General features: G+C 37.6%; 1 protein-coding gene and 1 pseudogene across 2 annotated transcripts in view; both read right to left on the reverse strand.

Annotated features, from left to right (window-relative positions):
* LAMA2 (laminin subunit alpha 2) overlaps positions 1–23531 on the reverse strand; it is a 606210-nt gene that overhangs the window by 126313 nt on the left and 456366 nt on the right. For both annotated transcript variants that reach the window (XM_053222255.1, XM_053222254.1), the window contains exons 37-39: positions 8183–8294; positions 2757–2919; positions 1251–1461 (exon numbers count right to left, since the gene is read on the reverse strand). In XM_053222255.1, the coding sequence (XP_053078230.1) occupies positions 1251–1461; positions 2757–2919; positions 8183–8294 (486 nt within the window). The remainder of the gene's footprint in view (positions 1–1250; positions 1462–2756; positions 2920–8182; positions 8295–23531) is intronic.
* On the reverse strand, positions 11154–20185 carry LOC113598444 (UV excision repair protein RAD23 homolog B-like; annotated as a pseudogene).

Below are 23531 nucleotides of genomic sequence, written 5' to 3' on the forward strand. Positions count from 1 at the left end.
TATCTATTTACTCCAGTAAGTTTTTAACAAGCCTTTAGTTAAGCATGACACATAAAATGAAAATACAAAAAGGACCACTTAGAATCGCAATACTGACTACATAAGCTCCAGGCATCTCTAGGGGTGCCCAAGAATGATGGCTCCTGGTTTTAAACATCACTAAAAGGAAGGAGTAGCTGAAAGGACCATTTACTGCACCACTATAACTCTTCTTGAAATACTTCCCAAATGCTTATTATGCTTTCCACACAGGTAATTTTAATTTCTTAAACTGTTGCCATAAAATGGAGAGGTGCACCTCCGGGTAAGTTACACCACTGGTGTGTCCCTGAGCAGGATGAATCATGTCAGCACTGGGGATAGGACGATAGCCTGACATCCTGCCTCACAAGATGGCACTTTTTCTTTAATATTTCCAGCATGTCAGTAGACTCCAAATGAAACACATTGCAAAGGAAAAGGGAACCAAAATCTTTCCCAAGCACTGGACTCTCAGTGTGCCCAGATTCCATTAGGAAATAAGTTGGCACTTTTGTGACCCTCAGTAGTTAGATGTCTAAACAATGGTTTGTGGATTAGATTGCATGGGTTACAAAACCATATGAGATTGGTACTCAAAGATACCTTGGATGCAATCACATAAAATGCACTTATTGTATAGTTTGAAGTTAGAGACTTTAACTGATTGTCCAAGGCATATTTCTAGTTAGTGACACAGTCATCATTAAGATCAAGGTCCCCTGACTCCCAGGAAAGAGTTCCTTCCACTGTATCACACTGTCCTTAAAATCTTCAATACTTTGTTATCTAATTTTATTTGAGTCTATGGCAATGGTCCTTGATTTTTTTTTTTTTAAAGGATCATTTCTGGTGTGCCTGGGTGGCTCAGTCAGTTAAGTGTCTGACTTTGGCTCAGGTCATCATCTCATGGTTCCTGAGTTCGAATCCCATGTTGGGGTCTGTGCTGACAGCTCAGAGCCTGGAGTCTGCTTCAGATTCTGTTTCCCTCTCTGTCCCTCCCCTGCTCACCTTTGCTCTTGTGTGTGCACGCTCTCTCTCTCTCTCTCTCAAAAATATAGTCATTAATTTTTTTTAAAAGGATTATTTCCTGATCTGCTTCTTAGAAGTCTCCTTTCAGAGTTGTTCTTGATTTCTGTAAATGTGCATCAACTTGACTTTTCCAGCTTTGTTCAATCCCCGCCCCATCCAACCCAGCCCTATAGATTCAAAGGAGAATCCCTAAGACTCACCTCCAAAGCAGTCATGTTTTTCTGATTTGCTGCAGATAAGCGATTAGCCTCTCTGATATTATCGGTGGCTTCTCTCAACAGGTCCCAAGCAGCATCCATTTTATCTTTGTTGTCTGCCAGTATCGCCCGGATATCCTTCTCTGCTTTTTCATTCTTCTCTCGGGACTCTCCAAAGAACTTCTTCACCTTCTTCAGAAGGCCTTCTGCAGCCCTGCAGTCACCCCCGCCCAGTAACAGACAATAAGCCCTTGTCAGTGCCTCATGGTTTATTGGTATTAAATAGCAATGCTAGTATTAAATCAATGGAAAATAAGACGATATTTAAAGCAGACTGACAGTGTACTAAATCAAGATGAAAATGGGTACCTGAAAAGTGGCAAGGCCATTTATAATTAATATGAAAGCACACAACATACACACATTTAAAATGTGTTAGTAATATAGCATTTTCAACTGGAAAGAGTCTCATGTTATTTTCATAATCTGACTGATGAAGTAAGTTTTACGGTTTGCTTCACATACAAAAAAAAAGTCACCTGATTCACCATAGTGGTACATTTTCTCTGTTACTTTGGATATAAGGTATGAACATTGATATATTTGGTTAAAAACTGTTAGCAGAACTGTGTTATTGACATGCTAATATGGCATCATGATGTTGACCTACTTTTCTTTTTCTTTCAACTGAGTGATCTGGGAGTTTCCTGAATTTAACTTAATGGTTTTCCTAAAGTGATAATATTGCCCTTATGAAAGGCAAACTACTTGGAAAACAGTAGTTCTCAAACTAACAGCCATTATAATCTCCTGGAGTGCCTGTCAAAACTGATTGCTGGCCCCCATCCCCAGATCTCTGGATTCAGTAGGTCTGCAGTGAGGTTTAATACTTTGTATGTCTAACAAGTTCTCAGGTGTTGCTGATATTGTTGGCTTAGTATATATTACTTAAATATTAATAACACCATCACTTTGAAGTTAGCGGACTATAAATGTAACAATGATTTTTTTTTTCCTGAGTGTGTGGTCACAGAGTTCATTTGCATTAGTAAAATCACTATTGCTATTTCCAACCTCAAATTTTCAGCCCTTATTTCAAGGTATTAGGCATTTATTATTTGACGACCCTTCTATTCAGCATCTCCTAAAATGACAAAATGTATAGAATGGGCTGCTAAATTCATAATTATCCAAAGATATTTTTATTAACACACGCAAAAAAAACCCCTTTGATGTTTAGAAATCCCTAATACAGGCAATTAATAAAGCAAGCCCATTAGCCTAATTGTGTAAGGGACAGCAACCCAAAAAAGATCATTTATTTGATTATTTAAACATAGGCAAAAACATACTTTTAATCAATTTTAGAGCAAGACAAATTATTACTAAGTGGAAAATAAAATAGCATCTTCTTCTACTTATAAGTGTGATGAAAATTTTAGAAAATTGTAAACAACCATTTGAAAAATTCAGTTTATCAAGTAAAAAAATAACAGAGTATCTACTCACACTAACTCATCTTCGGCAACTTCCTTTTGTTTATCAAGATTTTTCCTCCTCAGTTCAGTCATCATCTGATCAATCTCTTTCTGAAGCCCTTGCAAATTTCTCTCAAAGTCCTGGTCTTGAATTCCTAGAGTTTCATTTAGTCTCACAGCTTTTTCATTTACAGCTGCGGGGGGTAAAACAAATTTTGTAAATTAGTAAACAAAAATGCCACATGCAAAAATGGCACCAAGAGTCTGCTCTTCCCCACGATCTCCAAATGAAATGTAGTTTGCCATGAGTGTTCCTGTTGGTAACAGGGAGGTAGTTAATAACAATCCATACCAATAAGGGAAAGGTGACATATTTCTCCATTTTATATTTCTTTTGGGAGGCACAGTCCTTAAAGGAGGGTGTCTCTAGTTCCCAAGGAAGAAAATGCAAACAAAAAAATGGTTCCAACCCTTTCCAGGGAAGAGGTAAGCAATGATACATGTAGCATTCCCTTTGGAAGGGGAAAGCACAAAATCTGTACAGCCGAGAAGACACAATCACATTCAGTCCATTTTAAAATCCTGAGTAGGGAAAAACTATCAGTGAGGAGATCTCTGAAAACAAACCTGCCCTTGTACTTCTGCACAGTTCTGTGCTCATTTGGTGGAAGGAATGAGGGAGGAAGCACTGGTCTTGGGACAAGGGCTACGGATTAGGGCTCAAAGCTACCTTCTAGCAATAACATCCACTGTAAGTGTCTGTGTTTATTAAGCTTTAAATAAAGTTCAAACTGTGCTGTTCAGAATCTTAGGATTCCCTAGGGGCTCCAGGTATTCTACACATGATGTCTATTCTGTCAAGTGTCTATTTTATAGGTTAGTGTTCTGGGCAAGATTTCATTTGAAAAAAAGAATTCTATGTCGGATAAAAGTTTGAAAAACCGGTGCGTTGAAACATTTATGCAGTTCTACCCATTAGTTTTAGGCCAACTTCTCTTGAAGTGTGTTTTATGGCATATTAACTTAACAAGTTGAAAGGAGAGGTTTTCTCAAACTCTTGTGTGCCAAACCTTATTTCTATAATATTACCTGTGAACATCCCTAGAATGAGGTTCTTGGGTTGGCTAAGAGACATTTTCTACTATTCAATGCTCTATCTTAAGATGCATTTAGGACATAAAGAATTCTGAAAATTCATTTATATTCTTGGAGAAATGTTTCTTATTGAAACTGGTTGGAGCTGTATTCAGAGTTCCAACGATAGTATTCAGAGTTCCTGAAACAGGTACACATAGGCCAAATAGAGCAGCCATGAAGGGTGTGACATGAGCCATGAAGGGTGTGACAGTGGTTCTGAAATGTGGTCCCCAAACAAGCATCGTCAGCCTCACCTGGGAACTTATTAGAAATAGAGATTCTCAGGCCCTGTTCCATATCTACGGAGTTAAAAATTCTGAGGGCAAGGACCAGCAATCCATGTTCTAACAAGCCCTCTAGGGGCTTCAGATGTGTGCTAGAGTTTGAAAATCATGGTTTAGCAGAAGGAATTGAGTTTTAACCTTTTATTTATCCTTCCAAAATGCATCTTTTGAATTCTCTTTTATTTTTTATTTATTTTGAGAGAGAGAAAGAGAGTGTGTGCATGTGAGATGGGGAGGGGCAGAGAGAAAGGTAGTGAGAGAGAAAATCCCAAGCAAGCTCTGTGCTATTAGTGTGGAGCCCGAGGGTAGGCTGGATCTCATGAACCAAACTGTGAGATCATGACCTGAGCTGAAACTAAGAGTCAGACACTTAACTGATTGAGGCTCCCAGGCACCCCAAATTCTCTTTTCATGATAAATGGATTTGGTTAGAAAGTTGCTGCAGTCAACTCCTTATTCTGATAGCCATGATTTAATCTGTAGAACAATTTAAGTCAGGTGCTTTAAAGAACAAATATGGTCATTCCTAGCCTTGTGGTAGAAATTATTGCACATGTGCTGTTTTCCTAGAAGTTAGTGAGGGTGGCTCTTTCTTGGTCAACTACTTAACAGTCATACTTTGAAATACACCAAGGAAACTTCTCAAGATTCCACCACTACTGTTGCTAAGTTATCACCTAGGCTTTATTGTGTTTGTGAAGGAACCACAGTGACCATGGACTGATTAATTGGAAAGTTCCTTCATCCAGCAGGCTTTGTGAGAAATATGCCAGAATGCCAATGGTTAAATGTAAGGTTTATACTTCTTACATTTCAAGGAAGACAGTAGATTGACCTTTTCCTATGGTGCATCTCCTCCTTTGGTCTGAGTGCATGTCTGTCTGTAGGTTGATTTTAACTAATTACATTATATAACTAAACACTGACTCATTTGCATTCAATTTTTTTTTATTTTAATGAAAGAGATAAATTCCACTTTTCAACTTGACAAAGGTTTTTGTTTTTCTTTTATTAAGTGAATATATAAGTGAGCTTTGATTCGAGATATTTTTGGAATTTGATTGAATTTAGCTTCTGGACTTAGGTGGCTGTAAAGGATTAAATATGAGATACGCCTCACTTGTGGTCTATTCTCAAAGTTAAACTTCTCCAGGGAAGAACTTGCTGGAAAAATGAGAGAGAAAAGGAAAAGACAAAGATTGCTGTACCTTTTGGAACCATGAATCATTTCTTTTAAGTGAAAGTAATATGTAAGCAACTAGAAGAAATTATTAAGGCACAGCAGCTGCTTTAGTAAAATGATACTGTATTAAGAAAGGAAGCATCATTTTAATAGAAGAGATATGATTGCTTCACTGCTTTTACATGTGGAATTTGGAAATTCTCTGAATATTTTTAAGCTAAAGATGAAGATGTTATTCAGTCTCTTTTTCAAAGGTATGCACTCTCAGTTTAGTACATTTTCAACAGAATTGAAAATAACTGTAACATTAATATATCTCTTAAATTTATTTACTTATTTCTACTTTATTTCAAAGGGAATTTTAAGTAGTTTTGAAGTCTCTTTAAAACAAGACAAAATTCTCATAAAAGGAAATGGGCTAAAGATAAAAAAATAATGTAAATCAGAAGACATATTAACAGTATCTTAGTAGCCAAAGTAGCAAGGGATTATAAAGGATAACTTAAGAAGTAAACAGTATCTGCAACATACAAATAGATTAATTCTTCAGGAGAAACAAAGTTGTTTTTCACACTGAGCCTAAAAAAAAAAAAATCTTCTGATGGGTAAATTTATCATGAATGACAAATACAATTGTGACCTGTGAAATAGGAAAGAAGGTGTCTAGCATTTCTTAAGTCCTAATATGTCAGAGCATATATATAACATGTGTATATGTACATATATATATCACTCATTATTCTAATAATGGAATAATATGGAATAACATATAGTATATTTGTGATATAATTAGGAGTCCTAGCAAAGTAGATTTTAAACTATGGTGAGATAAGAATGCCTTAGATGAATGGACCCTGATTATCTATGAAGAGGCCAGGACTTATAATGGAAGATAGGGTGAGTAAGGTATTCTATCTATCTAAAAATAAAACTGAAGTAGACAAATGCCAGGCTAAAACATTTGCTTTTCCCACAGCAATTTATTGTCACTAATAAAGCCTAAAAGTACTGTTATTATCCACAATTAGTGTAATTCTAAGAGGAAAAATGAGTGTGTATAACTTACTTAAGGCTTTTGATGAGTTTCCTTTTTTTAAAAAAATTCCTGAACTGCTAAGACTTAACAGCACATATAAACATCTCAGATTTAGTTGACCTCTGGCATATTCAAATTTTAATTTTCATAAAATTTTAACAGTTGGATTAATTTTGCCAAAGTTCTTTTATGAGGGGCTGTGGTTATTATTTTTGTTATCATTTACATTAGCACCCACTGGAAGAAGGGAGCAATGTCCACACTTCTCTCAGGTACAGACCACAGCTATCCCACCTGGCACTTCACATGAATTAGAAAAAAATGTGTCCTGTCTGGACAGACACGACCTGAGTCTGACTGACGCACACTGGAGAGAATGGGAGACACCTATGGGGATACATAACCCTTTTCTCTAACGGATAGATTGTGGGTGATGAGCAAAACCTGGACTAAATATCATCTCACTCTGTCCCCTGTTGGTGCCTTTGTCCCGTGCACAAACTGGCTGGTGGGTGCAACGCAGGGAAAATGAATTAGTGGTGCTAATATTGGTTGGAGTCTATTGAAAACATGTACTAGCATTTACTGTTAGGTATGAATATTTGATTGAAATGATTTCAAAATAAGTTTCCAGGATAGGCTGCTAAGTATTGAGTGGTTGAGATTGAGGTATAAGGAAAAGGAAAGTTACTGGGGTATTGACCATTGCCTTCATGGATCCAAGCAGAAGGAATGTTTTGTGTGTGTGTGTTGGGGGAGGGGGTAGGGAGTGCTGGTTGGAGAACACTTTAAGTAGCATTAGTGGAAAATAAAACCAGGGAAAGCACAATAACTCCATCTAGCAGAGGATAAACCATAATGAGTTAATTAAGAATTTTCCAGTAGAATGTTCCAGATCCTAACATGTTTTGCCTCAGATTATTTGCCTCAGACTAAAACTCTGTTGCTTCCTGCAGTGGGAAATCTTTGGGAGTTTCGGTCTCTTCTTAGCCAGTGATTCCTAAGAACTACCTGTCAGCATCTGCCTTAAAGTTTATCCCGTGTCCTGATTTATTTGGCTATATTACAAAGCAAAATATCTAAAATACACTGTAGAGCAATAAAAATGTTTTTTTTTTAGAGAAAAAAAACCCCATGTTTCCTCCTTTCTAAGTATGCATGCATGTTTATTTTATATTAATATATACCGAAGATCTAGTTTTTTTGTTAAATCTCTTTTTCTCATCTGGGCTTTAGCCCCAAAATGGCTTCCACTTTGATCTTCAGTCAGATTGGTAGATGCCAAGAACCAGCTCCTAGAGAATTATGGACTAAATGCAGTGTAGCTTCTGGTAAGGTAGCAAATCCAAACACCAAGCACCAGATGTTCATTAAAAACAGCACCAAGTAGTTTAAAAGCCATTTTGAGAAATTAAAGTGCTGCTTTAATGTACTGAGTAGAATGTTAAAATTAGCTTTTTAAAAAAGTTAACAATCTCTTGGTTTTGGATACAAACAATAGCAAGGCATAAGTTATCTATTTGTTCTTTAATCAGAATAGCCATTCCTCAAAAATTAAAGCATTCCTAAGGGACCACATTTAATTTTCCATGACTCTGCACTCATGATTACTAATTCGCTGTTGTCCCTAATTTAACACTGTAGATTGCAGACTCTCAGCAGACAACGCCCTTGAATATATCAACCAAAATACTTTTTAAACCTGACCCTCAGACTGATAAATGTTACCTGTTACTGGAGAAATTCCAGCCCTGTGTAATCCCTTTTTCTATTTTTCTGTTGGGAGACATAATGATTAAATTAAATGATTCTAATACCTTCTGCATCCTGGGCAAGCTCCTTAATGAATTCTCCTAAGGAGTCTGCTCTCCTGTTGGTCCTCTCAGCATCCTGTCCAGTTTGCTCGCCATCTGCTGTCACTTTGGTCGCCTAATGATCCAAATTCAGGAAAAGCATAATTAATTGAGATGATGAAGCTCCAGCTAGATAAGCGCCCACTGGCTACATTTTCTTTCAAATATTACTCCGAGCCAAAGGCAATCGATAAATTATTGATCAGATATACTGGACATGACACCCTGTGCTCAAGTACACAATTAAACTTTATTACTTCTTCCATTAAATGGAAATCAGAGAGCCGTATTTGGTCTTTTTAAAACCCTTGCTGTATGCAATGACATAAAAGAAGCGATAAAACACAATTATTTTTGAAGTATCTTTAAGGTACAGTTGCCAAAAGTCTTTAATGGATTCTTCAACCTCCACATGTTGCAGTTTTGTCCATATTTTATTTACTGAAAAAGCGTGGAGTCCAGCAATGATCTCTTGTGGAGACACAGGCAGTCTGTCTCAATAAGCTTGATCCTATAGATGCAGTTTAGATCAATACGTTAATTAAAGAAACAAAGAGGGAGAAATGCTTAGCTACCAAGTAGTAAATGCATGTTTTGTAACACTCTAAAGATGCCAGTAAAACGTTAAAGAAGAATAAATGTTAACTTCACCCATGTCATCCCCAGAAAAGATGACTGTTAATCGCAAAACCATACATCATCATCAACAAAATAAAACAACTTCACAAACAGCCTCACTTCCCAAAGGTTATCCTGGTACATTTTCACCTTCATTCACAATGAAGATGCCACTTGACACAAAGGAATCCATTTAATGTGTTCATAGTTGAGATACACTATATTTAGTCAAATAAAAATGGCATGTGTAATATTCAAAGTTTCTTAAAAGATACTATAGGGTTTAGAGCACCTTGAAATAGGTTACATTTCATAATTCTATGCATATGCATATGCTAATAAATATGCCTTTTTTTTTTACTAAAAAGATAGGGATAATCTAACTACAGATAATGAATTAACGAATCACAAACTGTCTTAAAATAACTTGACTAAGGTCCAAATTGGCAGAGTATTAATAGTCTATAATCCTGTACCATAGTACTTGCATTCTAGACATGCCCAGAGATTCTACATTTTTTTATACATAAGTGGATTTTAAATAGAAATTAAAATAGAACTAAATGCTTGGCCAATACAGAACATGGTAAGAGATGTTATAGAAATTATACTGCATTTTGTGATTTCCCAGGGGCAGTTAGAGTTTTAATTCGTGACCAGTCTTCAAGGTTTTGCATAAAAGAATATAAAGTCTAGTTATCGTCTAATTCCTCAACCTATGTTACCATCACAAGCAGAAGGATGAAAAGATGCATGGAAGTTTTAAAAGTTTCTCTTTACAGTTTGCAGTAAATATACAAAATTATTTGGAGGGTTCTCATCAATAGGTCGTTACTTTGTACATATACACACCACATGCATAAACTCATACATGTAATTTTTTAAACGTTACTTTTGAATTACTAATGTCAACTGCTCAAGATCTTGGCCTTCTAAACTGTTGTAGATGTTTGTCTAGGCTGGACTTGACTGTACTCTATAATATCACTCCTATTTTCAGATTGCACAGAATATAATAAGGGACTTTATCTACATTTTGGTAATGTTTAAGTATCTTAAGAATTAATGTATCACCAGCACTAGTATCTGTTACCACACAGAAAATGTACATTATAATTTAAACTTAAAATCTGGGGCACGTGGGTGGCTCAGTTGGTTAAGCGTCTGACTCTTGATTTTAGATCAGGTCATGATCTCACAGTTTGTGGGATTGAGCCCACATTGGGCTCTGTGCTGACAACATGGAGCCTGCTTGGGATTCTCTCTCTCTCCCCCTCTGCCCCTCCCCAGTTCATGTGCGCGCTCTCTCTCTCTCTCTCTCTCCCCCTCAAAATAAATAAACATTAAAAAAAATAAACTTAAAATTTATTATCAATATCTTATCTATATTACTAAAAGATCATAACTTACATATTGACACCATGAAGGCTACCAATTCTGGTTAATAGCTGAGAGTATCTAATTTTTTAAAAAGAAATGTATATTGATACACTGTCTCTTTTAAATTCTGGATGATCAAGATAGCATCCCCTGCCTTGATTTCTACTTTCCTAATTAATGTATACAATAATGTGTAAGAGTCATCATTTACACACACGGTACTGATTGATTATATGAGCATTCCAATAGTAAGATGTCATGAATTCGACATGACCTATGGTAAGAAGAAGTGAAAAAAATTGGCATTAAGACCCTATGAAATTAAACTCCCCAGCTTCTATTTAGCATGTGAAATATGCCAAATTCTTTCCTTCTTAGGGCCTTCTGGGATCCTGCTGTCTCTGCCTGGAATGAACTTCTCTCTTATCTTTTCAGAGACGATCCTTGTCTTGTGTCATTTTTCAGCTTCAGTGGCCCTTCCTGGTGTGGCCATTCCCAGGGCACCTAGCCAGGTTTTCAAATTTCTGCAGAACATTTTCTTCGTAGTACCAAACATTTTAGAATTACTTTAAGGCTTCCCTATTTATGGGTTACCTCCTTGACTAAAAGTCAAGCTGTAAGAGAGAGCAGGAACTTGGTCTGTTTTGCTCTTCACTTTATATCCAGCTCTTAGAAGGATGCCTAACTACTAGCAAATATTGACTGAATGTTCAATAAATGATTAAACAATTACCCAACACATCTTGCCAACCTTGTTACCATTCTTATTGCCTATTTTTCTATAAACACTTCCAGAAAGAGCTTTTGTTTTATTGTTCCTTAACCTCTCTCGAATTATTTAAAATAAATCCAGCCTCTAAGAGTCAGTTCCTACCTAACCTTCTTTATGAAGCCATCCCTAACTGTTTTGGCTCATGCTTTCCTTTCTTACATTTCCTTTTCTTTCTTTTTTTTGCTCTTAAAAGTTTTCTTTTAATATGCCATAAGATATCTTGATTATATATTTTCCAAGATACTTTTCCAGCTGCATCTTTCAATTCTTCCAAAAGATTTTACCAGTCTATCCAATGTAATACAAGATGCTGCATTATACTTCTGTCCTCCTCTTTTTGAAAGCAATACAATCCTAATGACATCAATGGTCATACATTCTTATCTAATTAGGAAAAATATTTACAAACATCAGGAACACAGTTCTGAAACATCTGTATTACTTCTGAACTGAATTGGCATTTCCTGGCTTTAAAGAAAGGCAGCAGTTTTAAGCTTGTGACTTGCTGATGAACACATTTCTGGTGAGGGAAAGGGAAGGGGAGTGAATGTGGCATTTCTCCGTTGGCCTCAAAGTGCTAAATTTTACAAAGGGATACATCCAAAGCAAATATGCAATGGTGATTTTTAAAGCTTTTATTGCAACACAACAATGAAGTAAACAGTAGACACCTCCCATTTTGTTTCCTAAAACAAACCAAAAAAACACGTAAACAGAGAGATAATTCTGCCTATTCTTGTACCGATCCTCACATTCAATGATCAAAAAAAATTTATATGTCAGTAATTATTTACATTTTAAGAAGTTCCTCTTCTCTCCTTTCCCCCCAACCCCACCAACTATTTAACTTGAAAGAATCGGCTTTCTTACACATTAACCTTATACATATTTGAAGAAGCAACGATAACTATCAATAACTTGACATTTCTGTTTACAGCTGATCCAATTTCTTTCAATTTCACAAAGCCATTATCAAGGGCTCCCACAAAATAGAGACTGTAGGTTCTAGGTAGCAAAGATTCTTTCAGAAATCAATGTTAAGTCAAAGAAATATAAAGCAGGGCATTACACTAAGTTTTTGGATCCAATACACTAAAAAAGGTGACACCCAGAAAAAGTTACCTAGTTTTTTTATAGAAGAAATAATGACCTGTAAAAAATCTGATTTCTGGTTGTGTAATAGTTTACACACTATACGGATTTGTGGCATCTGCTAATTCAAGCAGACACGTACTGTATATATATCTGCCCTATATCCCCACCCCCAACAATCTCATACCTTACACCAAGTATTGTAGCGATCAGCCCAAGTCCCTTTCAATCTTCATCAAAGTTTTGCTGTGGAAGGAAACTGACCTCCAAGTTCTTATTCTTCTCCCAAGCAAAATATGCTCACATCACAAGTCCTTTGGGAGATCCTAGTACCTGTAATCTTTCTATACCTTCTCATTCCTCATTCTCTATTACCTGAATGTAGTTCACAGGACCACTTCCACCTTCTGCAATTCCTCCCCAACACCTCCACTCCCTCCTCCTCAACTACCCGCTACTTGAACTGGTTCACCGACCACCTGAATAAAATGCTCCTGGTGTTGGCTAATTTGCTGCGGTAGTTGAGAATTTTCTTGACCTATTGTAGCGGTGCTAGAAACAAGGAAGAAGTTTGTTGAATAATTTGCCTCAGCTGTTGAAACTAAGGCTTATCTGCAAAACTTCAAGGGGATGTCCTCCAGAACATGTAGGCATTGCTGCAGGTGCAGCCATTGAACACTGAGGAGCCCCAGGACTAGCCACCAGAGGGGGAGCAACCACAGCCTGACTTCCTCCACCTCCGGGATTCCCATAAAAAGGTGTTCCACTGCTCTGTCAGGGTGGTGGAGACTGGCTCTCAGGGCCGCAATTATTTGCTGGCCTCCACAGCCTATGAACATGACCTCAGTTTCCACAGCCCATAGACATGACCTCAGTTATCATGGTCTCACAAGACAGACCCTCACATGTGCACTGGGTGCATTTTCACAGAGGTTTGACCAAGGGGCGCCTGGGTGGCTCAGTCGGTTAAGTGCCCAATTCTATTCCGGCTCAGGTCATGATCTCATGATTGGCGAGTTTGAGCCCCACGTGGGGCTCTGCGATGACAGCATGGAGCCTGCTTGAGATTCTCTCTCTGCCCCTTCCCCACTCTAGTGTGCTCTCTCTCTCTCTCTTTCTCTCTCTCTCAAAATAAAATAAACTTAAAAGAATGTTTGGCCAAGAAGAATCTCCTGATGTACCATCCAGTCGATGTTGGGCTAGTAGCCACTGGTGTTTCTGCCAGCTTTTCTGCAGGTGTTTCTTGTTTCATTGCTGGAAGGTTTCGGGCTCAGAAGATGCTTGTTAATGCTGGCATGAAGAGTTCAGGTGTGGGAGTGGGAGCCAAAGTAGGGTGGGGGTGGGGGTGGGGACCTGAGCCCCAGCCAGTGCTGTGGAGGAGCTAATTGTGGCGAGGTGGCAGGATGTGACTGCTGGGCTGTGGCTGGTGCCGTCACTGCTTTGGGTTTTGCCACCATAACTACCACAAGGTTTTTCCATCAACTTCATTTTCTTTTACAGCAGAATCATCAGGAAGGACCTTGCCTGAATAATTATTCCTATGGGAAAGACTTCGTTCCCCTTTTCCGACTCAATCTCTTCCTCCAGTTCTTCCACAGTCTCCCCTGCATTGACATCAATCCTGCTGCCAGAGGGTCTTCCGGGTGACCCACATGGTGCTGCCGGGCAGCTCTGCACCCAGCCTGCTCTAGGTGCTGGCTACTTGGCGGAACCCTCTTTCAGATTTTCAAACACAACTATCATGATCACCATTCATGACTATTTAGCATAAAAATTTTGATTTTTTTTTAATGTTTATTCATTTTTTGAAAGAGAGACAGAGCACAAGCAGGGGTGGGGCAGAGAGAGAGGGAGACACAGAATCTGAAGCAGGCTCCAGGCTCTGAGCTGTCCACACAGAGCCCCACGCGGGGCTTGAACTCACGAACCGCGAGATCATGACCTGAGCCAAGGTTGGACGCTCAACCGACTGAGCCACCCAGGCGCCCCATAGGGTAATTATTTTGCTAGGTGTTTTGACTTATCTATCTAGGCTCTTTGGGGCTAAGGCTATGTCTTACCTCTTTTTATTTCTCAGAGTTTCAGGCAGAGTAGATATTGGGTGATTAGCTGATATAATAATAATCAAACCAACTACAAATTCCTTGGACGTTCTAAAGCCTGTTGGAGGGGAAAGAATCTCTCTCTCTATGTCTTCCCATTACCACTCAAACTGGCCATATGCCAGGTGCTATGCTTGCCAGAGAATGTGAATGGCTGGCCAGTTTCTGGGCATTTTTCAGAGCCTAATAGGAAGCTTGTGCTCAAGAGCTGCAGCTGAGTGCTGAGGAGGAGAGCCAGGCAGGAGAGCCTCCAGTCCCAACCACATTACATCCTTGTACTGGGCCCACGATCATTAAACAGTGGCCTGCGATCACACTCCAAGTACTATGCTGGTGAGGGCAGTGTTGGGGTTGGGAGCAGGGAGAACTCTTTAGGGCCAGCACAGTGCTTACTGAGGAAGAAGACGGCCTTCCCTTGCAGAGTCTAGAAGAGCTGCCTCTCTTGGCTGTGCTCCAGGAGAGGAGGAAATGTGAGGTTCTTGGCCAAAAAAAAAAAAAAAAAGGCATTGACTTACAGTATTAGCACTCTAAAAGAGGAGTTACTCAGGCTCAACTGTATCTTGGATTGATATGTGTGTTCAGAAGGGCTTATAATACTCTCTTGTGTCTCATTTACTCTTCCTGCCTCTAAAGATACACAGAGGACATGATCCCTCTTTTTATACTGGTGAAAATGAAGGTATGGAAAGGTTAAGTGGCATATCTGAACTTGTACATACAGGGAATTGGGGGCAAAACACAAATTTTCCATCTCACAGCTTTATATTTTGTCTGTATCAAACCCTAACTTATATTTGGCTAACATCCAGGAAGGTTAGGAAAATATATGAAAAAAGTTGAGTATTCTGGGTTGGAGGAGGGGCACTCCTTAAGTTTAGGTAGTACTTTAAATGTATAATCTCTAGGGTTTAGTAGATTAACATATTTAAGAATCCATATCAGAACATCATAGAGACATATTTTTAAAAGTCATGTCTTATTACACAGTAATTAGGCTGAAGAGTCACCCTTGTCAAAACCACCCATGAGAGACTCCATAAAGGAAGCTTATGACAAATGCACTATCAGCTATGGGGAGTGGTGATAGATGGCGGTATCATTGTAAAAGCTAAATTCACAAAAGTTTCATCCAGGACAGGCTATTGATAATGCTACAGATGAATGCTAAATACTACATGATAGGAGCTATCTATATGATTCAGTTTGGTTCTTCTTGTATTTTATTAAATTACCATTCCATTCCCTCGTCATCTTCCCTGATATGCACTGTTATCTTGTCCTTTGAATATTTGACAAATGTCTTCTCATTTATCCTACTATGTTGTACAATCTTCCTTTCATTCTCTGTCTGTGATTTTCTCATTTTTACATCCTCTTACCTCAGTTCTACAATCTTTCCAGTGTTCTTTTCTAAATGATGCCTTAAGCAATACCTTGTGTTTCTCTCTTACTTTTGATTACCTTTTTTTACATTCAAGTTCACTAAACTGGGTATTTTTTTCCCTTCTATTTTTCTTCTTCTTTTTTTCCTTTTTCTTTTTTTTTAAAGAGTATTTATATTAAGCAGCATGCATTACCATTAGTCACGCATTAATTTACTTCTGAACAACATACCTGTTACTTTCTCGCCTTAGCTCAAGCAGTTTTCACTGTGCCTCTTGAAATCTGCACCTAATTTTCTTGGTTGGATATTACTAGTGTCTTTCATTTTCTGCCTTCTTTATGTTAAAGCTAGAATCTAATGGGGCAAATCTGACTAGCGAAAAGACAACATTGCTTAGATGCCATCCACTTTTGCATTTGCAGACTTATATGGCTTCCTGCTAAAATTAAATTTCAGATCTAATCATTTATATGCTATTCTCAAGGGTCATTTTCAAAAACTACCGGTTTTGTATGTCTAAGTGTTGGTGAAGTACTCCTCAGGCAAGCTATTACACAACACAAGAGGAAACAGGGAAAAGCCAAGTGACCCTGTGGAATGGTAATAAGTGAGTTCTATGTAATTTCTCCCTAAATATTTCAGGTGTCAATTTTGAAAGTTCCAAACCAAACAAGTATCATGTGTTATACACTTTCTCTCTCTTTTAAAATATAATAGCAGAAATTAAAAAAAAAAACACTGTTATCAACTTAAACCTTTTAAAAATATAAACAAGGTAAACATACAAAATTGTTGGCACTTAAAAAATTTAAAAACTAGTTTCATTATTTTAGAAACAATTTTTCTTTAAATTTGATTTAAAAATAGGCAGTAAAAGACAATGCAAATAAAGCTAAGTTTTGATATTTTATATAATTCAGTCTATTAGATAGCATTCCCCTTGTAGATAAACATTTAGGAGATGTTTTTCAAAGGAAGTAAAATATCCAACTCAATATAAATATACATATATGCCTGATTTTAGTGTGTTTTACACATATTAAAAATCAATGCTTATTTTGAGTTTTTATACCTGTCAGCCAGTTGTTCAAGTGCTATTATTTAAATTATTCACAATTAACTAAATATTACTGAACTATGTGCATGATATTGGTGATAGCATGGTGAGAAAAAATATTTAGAAGACATACTTCCTACCTTTTTGGAACTCATAGTCTGGAGGAGTAGAAAAGTATTTGCTGAGTGATCATGAAAATAAATTTATATAATTACAAACTGAAGAAAAAACACAGTAGTATAAGCCAGTTATAGGAAGAGTCTCACCACACCTTAAATGTAACTCATAAGGCAGGGTTCCATGAGCTGAGGTTTGAAGGGTTCATTGGAATTAACAGAAGTTAACAACATATAGGAGAAGGTGACTTACTTCAAAGGCTAAAGAAAACATACATGGAAAGGCTCTATGGTGGTGGGATGAGGTAACCGAAGGGCAGTGTGGCTGGAGTGCAGACGTCCAGAAGCACAAGTGGTGGGAGATGCAGCCAAAGATAGGATTTGGGGCTTTAACCAAAGAGCAATGAGAAGTTGGGAGGATGAGTTTAAGCACTAGGGTGACATAGTCAAATTTGGAATAGCAAAAGTGCATTCTGGCTACACTGTAGAGAATAGAGTGGAAGGAAAACAGGAGTAAAAGCAAAAGGAATAGGTAGAAAGCCAATATGTTAATTCCAAACTAAAGGTTACAGAGATCGAATGAGAGCTGGTTAGCGGAGATGAAATCCATACAAGAAGGGGAACCTCCTGCATTTGGTAATGAGTTGAATAAGTGGGGGTACAGTGAGGAAGAAAAAGGACCAAGAAAAATTCCTAGCTTTCTGGCTTATATGTTCAGTGCATCAGATAACCAGACTGTGAGCTGGGGGAGAGATGAGGCTGGGGAGTTAAGCAAGAATCACATCACATCACAATGGGAGAGCATTATATGTCATATTGAACAAAATGGAGAGCTGTTGTAGAATTTGAAGGAAAGTGACATGATCAGATCCGTGATTCAGAGAGTTTACTCTGTCATATGAATAATAATTGTAGTCAAATATGGCTTAGAGAGAGAGAGGTCATACAAGGAAACTGAATTGGATTGGGCTGAAAATGGTTTATATACACAATGGAATACTACGTGGCAATGAGAAAGAATGAAATATGGCCTTTTGTAGCAATGTGGATGGAACTGGAAAGTGTTATGCTAAGTGAAATAAGTCATACAGAGAAAGACAGATACCATATGTTTTCACTCTTATGTGGATCCTGAGAAACTTAACAGAAGACCATGGGGGAGAGGAAGGGAAAAAAAAAAGGCTAGAGAGGGAGGGAGCCAAAACATAAGAGACTCTTAAAAACTGAGAACAAACTGAGGGTTGATGGGGGGTGGGAAGGGAGGGTGGGTGATGGGGATTGAGGAGGGGCACCTGGTGGGATGAGCACTGGGTGTTGTATGGAAACCAACTTGACAATAAAATTTCATATTAAAAAAAGAAAATGAAGACAGAGTAAAAGGTAACTCATTCATTTTGTGGGGGACTGCCTAATATTGGAGGATAAATCACTGAGATGCTCTAAACAGGAGGAAGTATGTGTTTTAAGAGGAAGATGGTAAGTTTAAGTTGAAATGTTCTGTTGGCAGTTAGGTTTCTAGGACTGAAGCAGGAAAATAAAGTCTGTCTTGAAAATATAAATTTCTTTTTTTTTTTTTTTGAGAGAAAAAACACCCATGAGTGCGGGGGAGTGGGAAAGAGGAGAAGGAGGGAGAGAGAGAATCCACACAGAATGCGGAGTCTGACGTGGGGCCTGATTCCATGGCCCTGGAATCATGACCTGAGCCAAAATCAACAGTTGGATGCACAACTGACTGAGCTACCCAGGTGCCCCAAAATATCGATTTTTGAATCATCAGCATACGCATGGCAATTAAAGGCCAAAGAAAGAATTTACACATGAGAAGAGATGTAGATTGATGATTGGACCCCAAGGAAACCAACTTTTAAGGGATGGACAGAGTAAGAGACAGAATAAAAGAACAGAGAATTAAAAGAAAAATAGAGGAGGATATGTCAAGAAGGAAGGAAAGGTCAAGAGTGGCAATTGCTACAGGAGGTTCAAGTAAATTAAAGTTTTCATTGAATTCAGTGACCAATTTGTCATTGGTTATCTTGTAGAAATAGTTCAGTAGCAGGCAGAGAGAGGAAATCTAATTTTCAGTGGAGTGAGAAGTTAGTGAAGACTTGTTCCCAAGTTTTCAAAAAAATTTGGCTGTGAAACAGAAGAGGGAGCTAAGAGCAGCTGCTATAGAGGTATTTGGAGTTGTTATCAAAAAACATCTCAGTATTCCACACACATTGTAGGGCAGTTCAAATATGATTCCTGTGCTCAAGGAACTTATATTCCAAGAGGGAAATCACATGGCAATAAGTCAAAATACACTGCAAGAGATAGAGGATTATGTAATATTTTGCCTATGTAGTATTTGCACACTCACAAAATTATATAAAATACATGATAAGTGTTAGTTTGGGGAAGAATATGATTCTCTTTACCAAGGTCATTATAAAACTAGATTGCTCCATGAAAAAATGAGCACAACACATATAAGCACTTGAAGGAGAGAGGGCAACACACACACCAGCTATGTAGGATGAGACTCACCAAATGCTTTAAGAAATCTAAAGAATATGTTAGTCCTAAAGTGCCTGGTTGGCCACCAAAGCAGAAGAAAAGAAGCATCAAAAACATCGGCTATACAAGTGAAAGAACTTTCCAGAGGAAAGGGAACTGGAACTATCAGGTGATTATAAGCCCACAGTAGTTTTCAATCTTGGCTGACATCAGAATCATCCAAAGAGTTCTTGAAAATCCCAGTGCACTTACTGCACCTCAGGCCAATTACATCACAGCCCCTTTGGGGGTGAGACTCAGCCCCAGGTAACTCCAGTGTGGGCCCCTGGTTTAAGGCACTGTCTCCTTTAACGTAGGCAATGGAAATCATGGCTACTGCACTTCTCAGATTCTGGTCCCAAACGCTGGCTGGGTGATAAGGCTGTAAGATGAAGGTACTGGTGGTCTTAGGCTGATACTATTGGATATTTCCAATATCCAGTATCGTATCTTATAGAAATGATGCCATGTGTATCAATCACCTTCGGATTATTAAGCAGCTTGACCATGGGGAACGAACTGATCATGAAGACTTGAGTATCTAAGATCTCCATGAAAGTTATGTTTCTAATTATAAATGTGATAGAGATAAGATTAATTCACAAATGAGGATTTCCATTTTTTCTCCTCATCCTCACATTATCAAGGAGATCTTTGCTTTCAGCAGTCTTATTTCTAGGCTTTTTGTGTTATAAAATCTAAAGAATTTACAGATAAAAATGGTCTTGCAGTGTGGTAAGAGGAAAAGGAATAACTTTACAGTAGACGAATCTGGCAAACATTACCTCAGCCATGTGATCAAGATCACCATCAGTATAATAAGACATACTGATTGCATGTGTTCTTAATTTGATGTGATACGGATGCTACTTTACCTCTTTGGTCTTTTCCACAAAAACCCATAACTCCATATTTTGATCACAAAAACATGAGGCAAAATCCAACTGAGGGACACCCCACAAATTATATGTACTTGTCAAAACTATCAAAATCATCAAAAACAAGGAAAGTCTAAATCTCAGTGTATAGTCTAAGAAGACATGACTAAATGTAATGCAGTATCTTGGATGGGATTCTGGAATAATATAAAGACATTAAGTGAAAACTGAAGAAATCTGAGTAAAGTACAGTTTTTGGTTAATAATAATGGCTCAATACTAGTTCATTAGTTGTGAAAGACATACCATACGAAGAAAGTAACAGTAGGGGAAACCAGGTATGGGTCCTGGAGGAAATCTCTGTCTTATCTTTGTAACTTTTCTATAAATCTAAAGCTATTCTAAAATAACAAGTTTATTTAAGAATGGTATTGGAAGTAACTGAAATTGGATCATAGACCTAATTGTAAAATACAAAACTATAAAGCACCTAGACAATACCACAGGAGAAAATACAGATGACCTTGAATATGGTGACAACATTTTAGATACAACACCAAAGGTATAATCCATGAAAGAAATAATTGATAAGTTAGACTTCATTAAAATTAAAAACTTCTGTACTGTGAAAGATGCTGTCAAGAGAATGAGAAAGCAAACCACAGACAGGGGGAAATATTTGCAAAAGACATATCTGAAAAAGGGCTATGATCCAAAATATACAAAGACCTCTTAAAGCTCAATAATAAGAAAACAACACAACTAAAAAAAAAAATGAGAAAAGACTTAGTCCATCTGGGTTGTCATAACAAAATACAATGCACTAGGTGGCTTATAAAAAACCAAAGTTTATTTCTCATTGTTCTAGAGATTGGGAAGTACAAGATCAAGTCCCCAGCAGATTCGGTGTCTGGTGAGGACTCACTTCCTGGTGTCATTTTTCACTGTGTCTTCATATGGCAAGGAGGGGGAAAAGGATCTCTCTTTTATAGGAGTTCCTTTAGTAAGAGCACTGATTCCATTCATGAGGGCTCCACATTCATGAACTAATCACTTCTCAAAGGTTTCGCCTCCTATTATCATCATCCTGGCAGTTAGAACGTCAACATAGGAATTTTGGAAGTGATGAAACACTCAGACCATAGTGAAGATCTGAACAGACATCTCACCAAAGATGATGAACATACAGATAGCAAATAAACATATGAAAAAAATGCTTGGCATCATATATCATTAGGGAACTATAAATTAAAACAAGGAGATACAGCTCTACACTTATTAGAATGGCCAAAATTCAAAACACTGACACCACCAAATTCTGGGGAGGATGTGGAACAATTGGAACTCTTCTTCATTGTTGGTGAGATGCAAAATGGTGCCGCCAATTTGGAGGATAGTTTGGTGATTTCTTACAAAACGAAACACTCTTTACTATATGATCCACCAATTCAGCTCCTTGGTATTTACAAAAATGTATTGAAAACTTATGTATGCAAATGTATATAGTAGCTTTATTCGTATTGCCAAAACTTGGAAGCAACCCAGATGTCCTTTAGTAGCTGAATGGGTAAATAAACTGTGGTACAATCAGACAATGGAAAATATTATTCAGCGCTAAAAAAGAAATGAGCAATCAAGCAATGAAAAGAGACGGAGGAAACTTAAATGGATCCTACTAAGTGAAAGAAGCCAGTGTGAAAAGGCTACATACTGTATGATTCCAACTATACGATACTCTGCAAAAGACGAAACTATAGAGACAGTAAAAAGATCAGTTTTGCAGTGGTTTGAGAGGAGGGGTCGTGAGTAGTTGGAGCACAGAGTGTTTTTAGGGCAGTGAAACTATTCTGTATGATCCTATAATGGTGGAGACAGGTCATTAAACATTTATCAAAACCCATAGAATGTACACCATGAGGGAACCCAAAAGTCAACTATGAACTTTTAGTGATAATGATGTGTCAGTGTAGCTTCATTTATTGTAACAAATGTACCCCTCTGGGAGTGGGGGGTGTTAATAATGGGGAAGGATATGTATGTGTAGGATTGGGGGTATATGGTAATACTCTGTACTTTCAATCAACTTTGATTTTATTTTACGCTTATTTTGAGAGAGAGAGAAAAAGAGACAGCATGATCAGGGGAGGGGCAGAGAGAGAGAAGAGGACACAGGATCTGGAACGGGCTCAGCAGACAGCCTGATGTGGCTCGAACTCACAAATGGTAAGATCATGACCTGAGCCAAAGTCAGAGGCTTAAGTGACTGAGCCACCCAGGTGCCCCTCAGCTTTGCTTTTAACCTTAAACTTTTCTAACATATAAAGTCTATTTTTAAAATTTTATTCACTATTGGAGAGTCTGCTGAAGAGATGAAATGATGTAGGCTAACACATAATAAAGGTACGACTTTCCTAGTAAAATATTTATGTTTCCAGGCTTAGATCATTAAGCTGTAATCAGATCATTGAGATAATAATTGTGTCAGGCTTGTTTATACCTCTATCCCCAGTGTCTGTCATTCTGACAGAGTACCTAGAACATGGTAGATGCCCAATAAGTATTGATAAAATGAATGAATAAATGAAATGTCCCCTGTTCCATGGAATATTCCCTAATTAACATAACAAGATTAACTTATTTCATTTGCATGTGTTTCTCAGGTGCATTTCTTGTTCCTCTTTTTATTTAATGTTTTATTATATATTTGCATGCAGTTGTCCTATATTACTCTCCATACATTTAAATACATATGTATACACACACATATACAAACATGCACACACACACAAACTAGATTCAAGTTCATTGAAGACAAAGACAGCTTCATTTGTGTCTTTCGTCTAAACACCCAGCTTGGGCGAACATTCAGAAGTGCTTGTTGAATTGAGTTTACTTTGCTGTGATTGGTTTAAAATTTCTTATTTATTTGTATTTACATAACAAATACAAAAGTATTAACTATTAAATTAATAGGAGATAAGTGTACATTAATCTAATTAATACTAACTACATCTGGCAAGAAACCCTATTCTGTATCTTGCTGGTACAAGATTCTGAAAAAGTATTTAATATGCTATTTGTGATATCAAGGCCATTGTTTAGCGTTCTGTGCTCAGAAGCTGATTTGATTTCCCTACAGAAATTTTCCTAAACCCTGCAGCATGCTTGTGTGGTGGAAACCGTACTAGGCCAATGGGAATCTGGAGCCTAGGTTCCACTTAGGTTCCTGAGTCTAGTGAATTATGTAGCCATCGGTAATTCATTTCACTGTCACAAGGTGAGGTATCTGTTCTTAAATAAAGAAGAAATGAACTAGATAATATGTAAGAGCTTCTAGCTCCAATATTCTTTGCCATTTAAAGCTCTTAGATAATCCGAC

Source organism: Acinonyx jubatus, chromosome B2 (assembly GCF_027475565.1).
Source record: "Acinonyx jubatus isolate Ajub_Pintada_27869175 chromosome B2, VMU_Ajub_asm_v1.0, whole genome shotgun sequence".
Lineage (NCBI taxonomy): Eukaryota > Metazoa > Chordata > Mammalia > Carnivora > Felidae > Acinonyx > Acinonyx jubatus.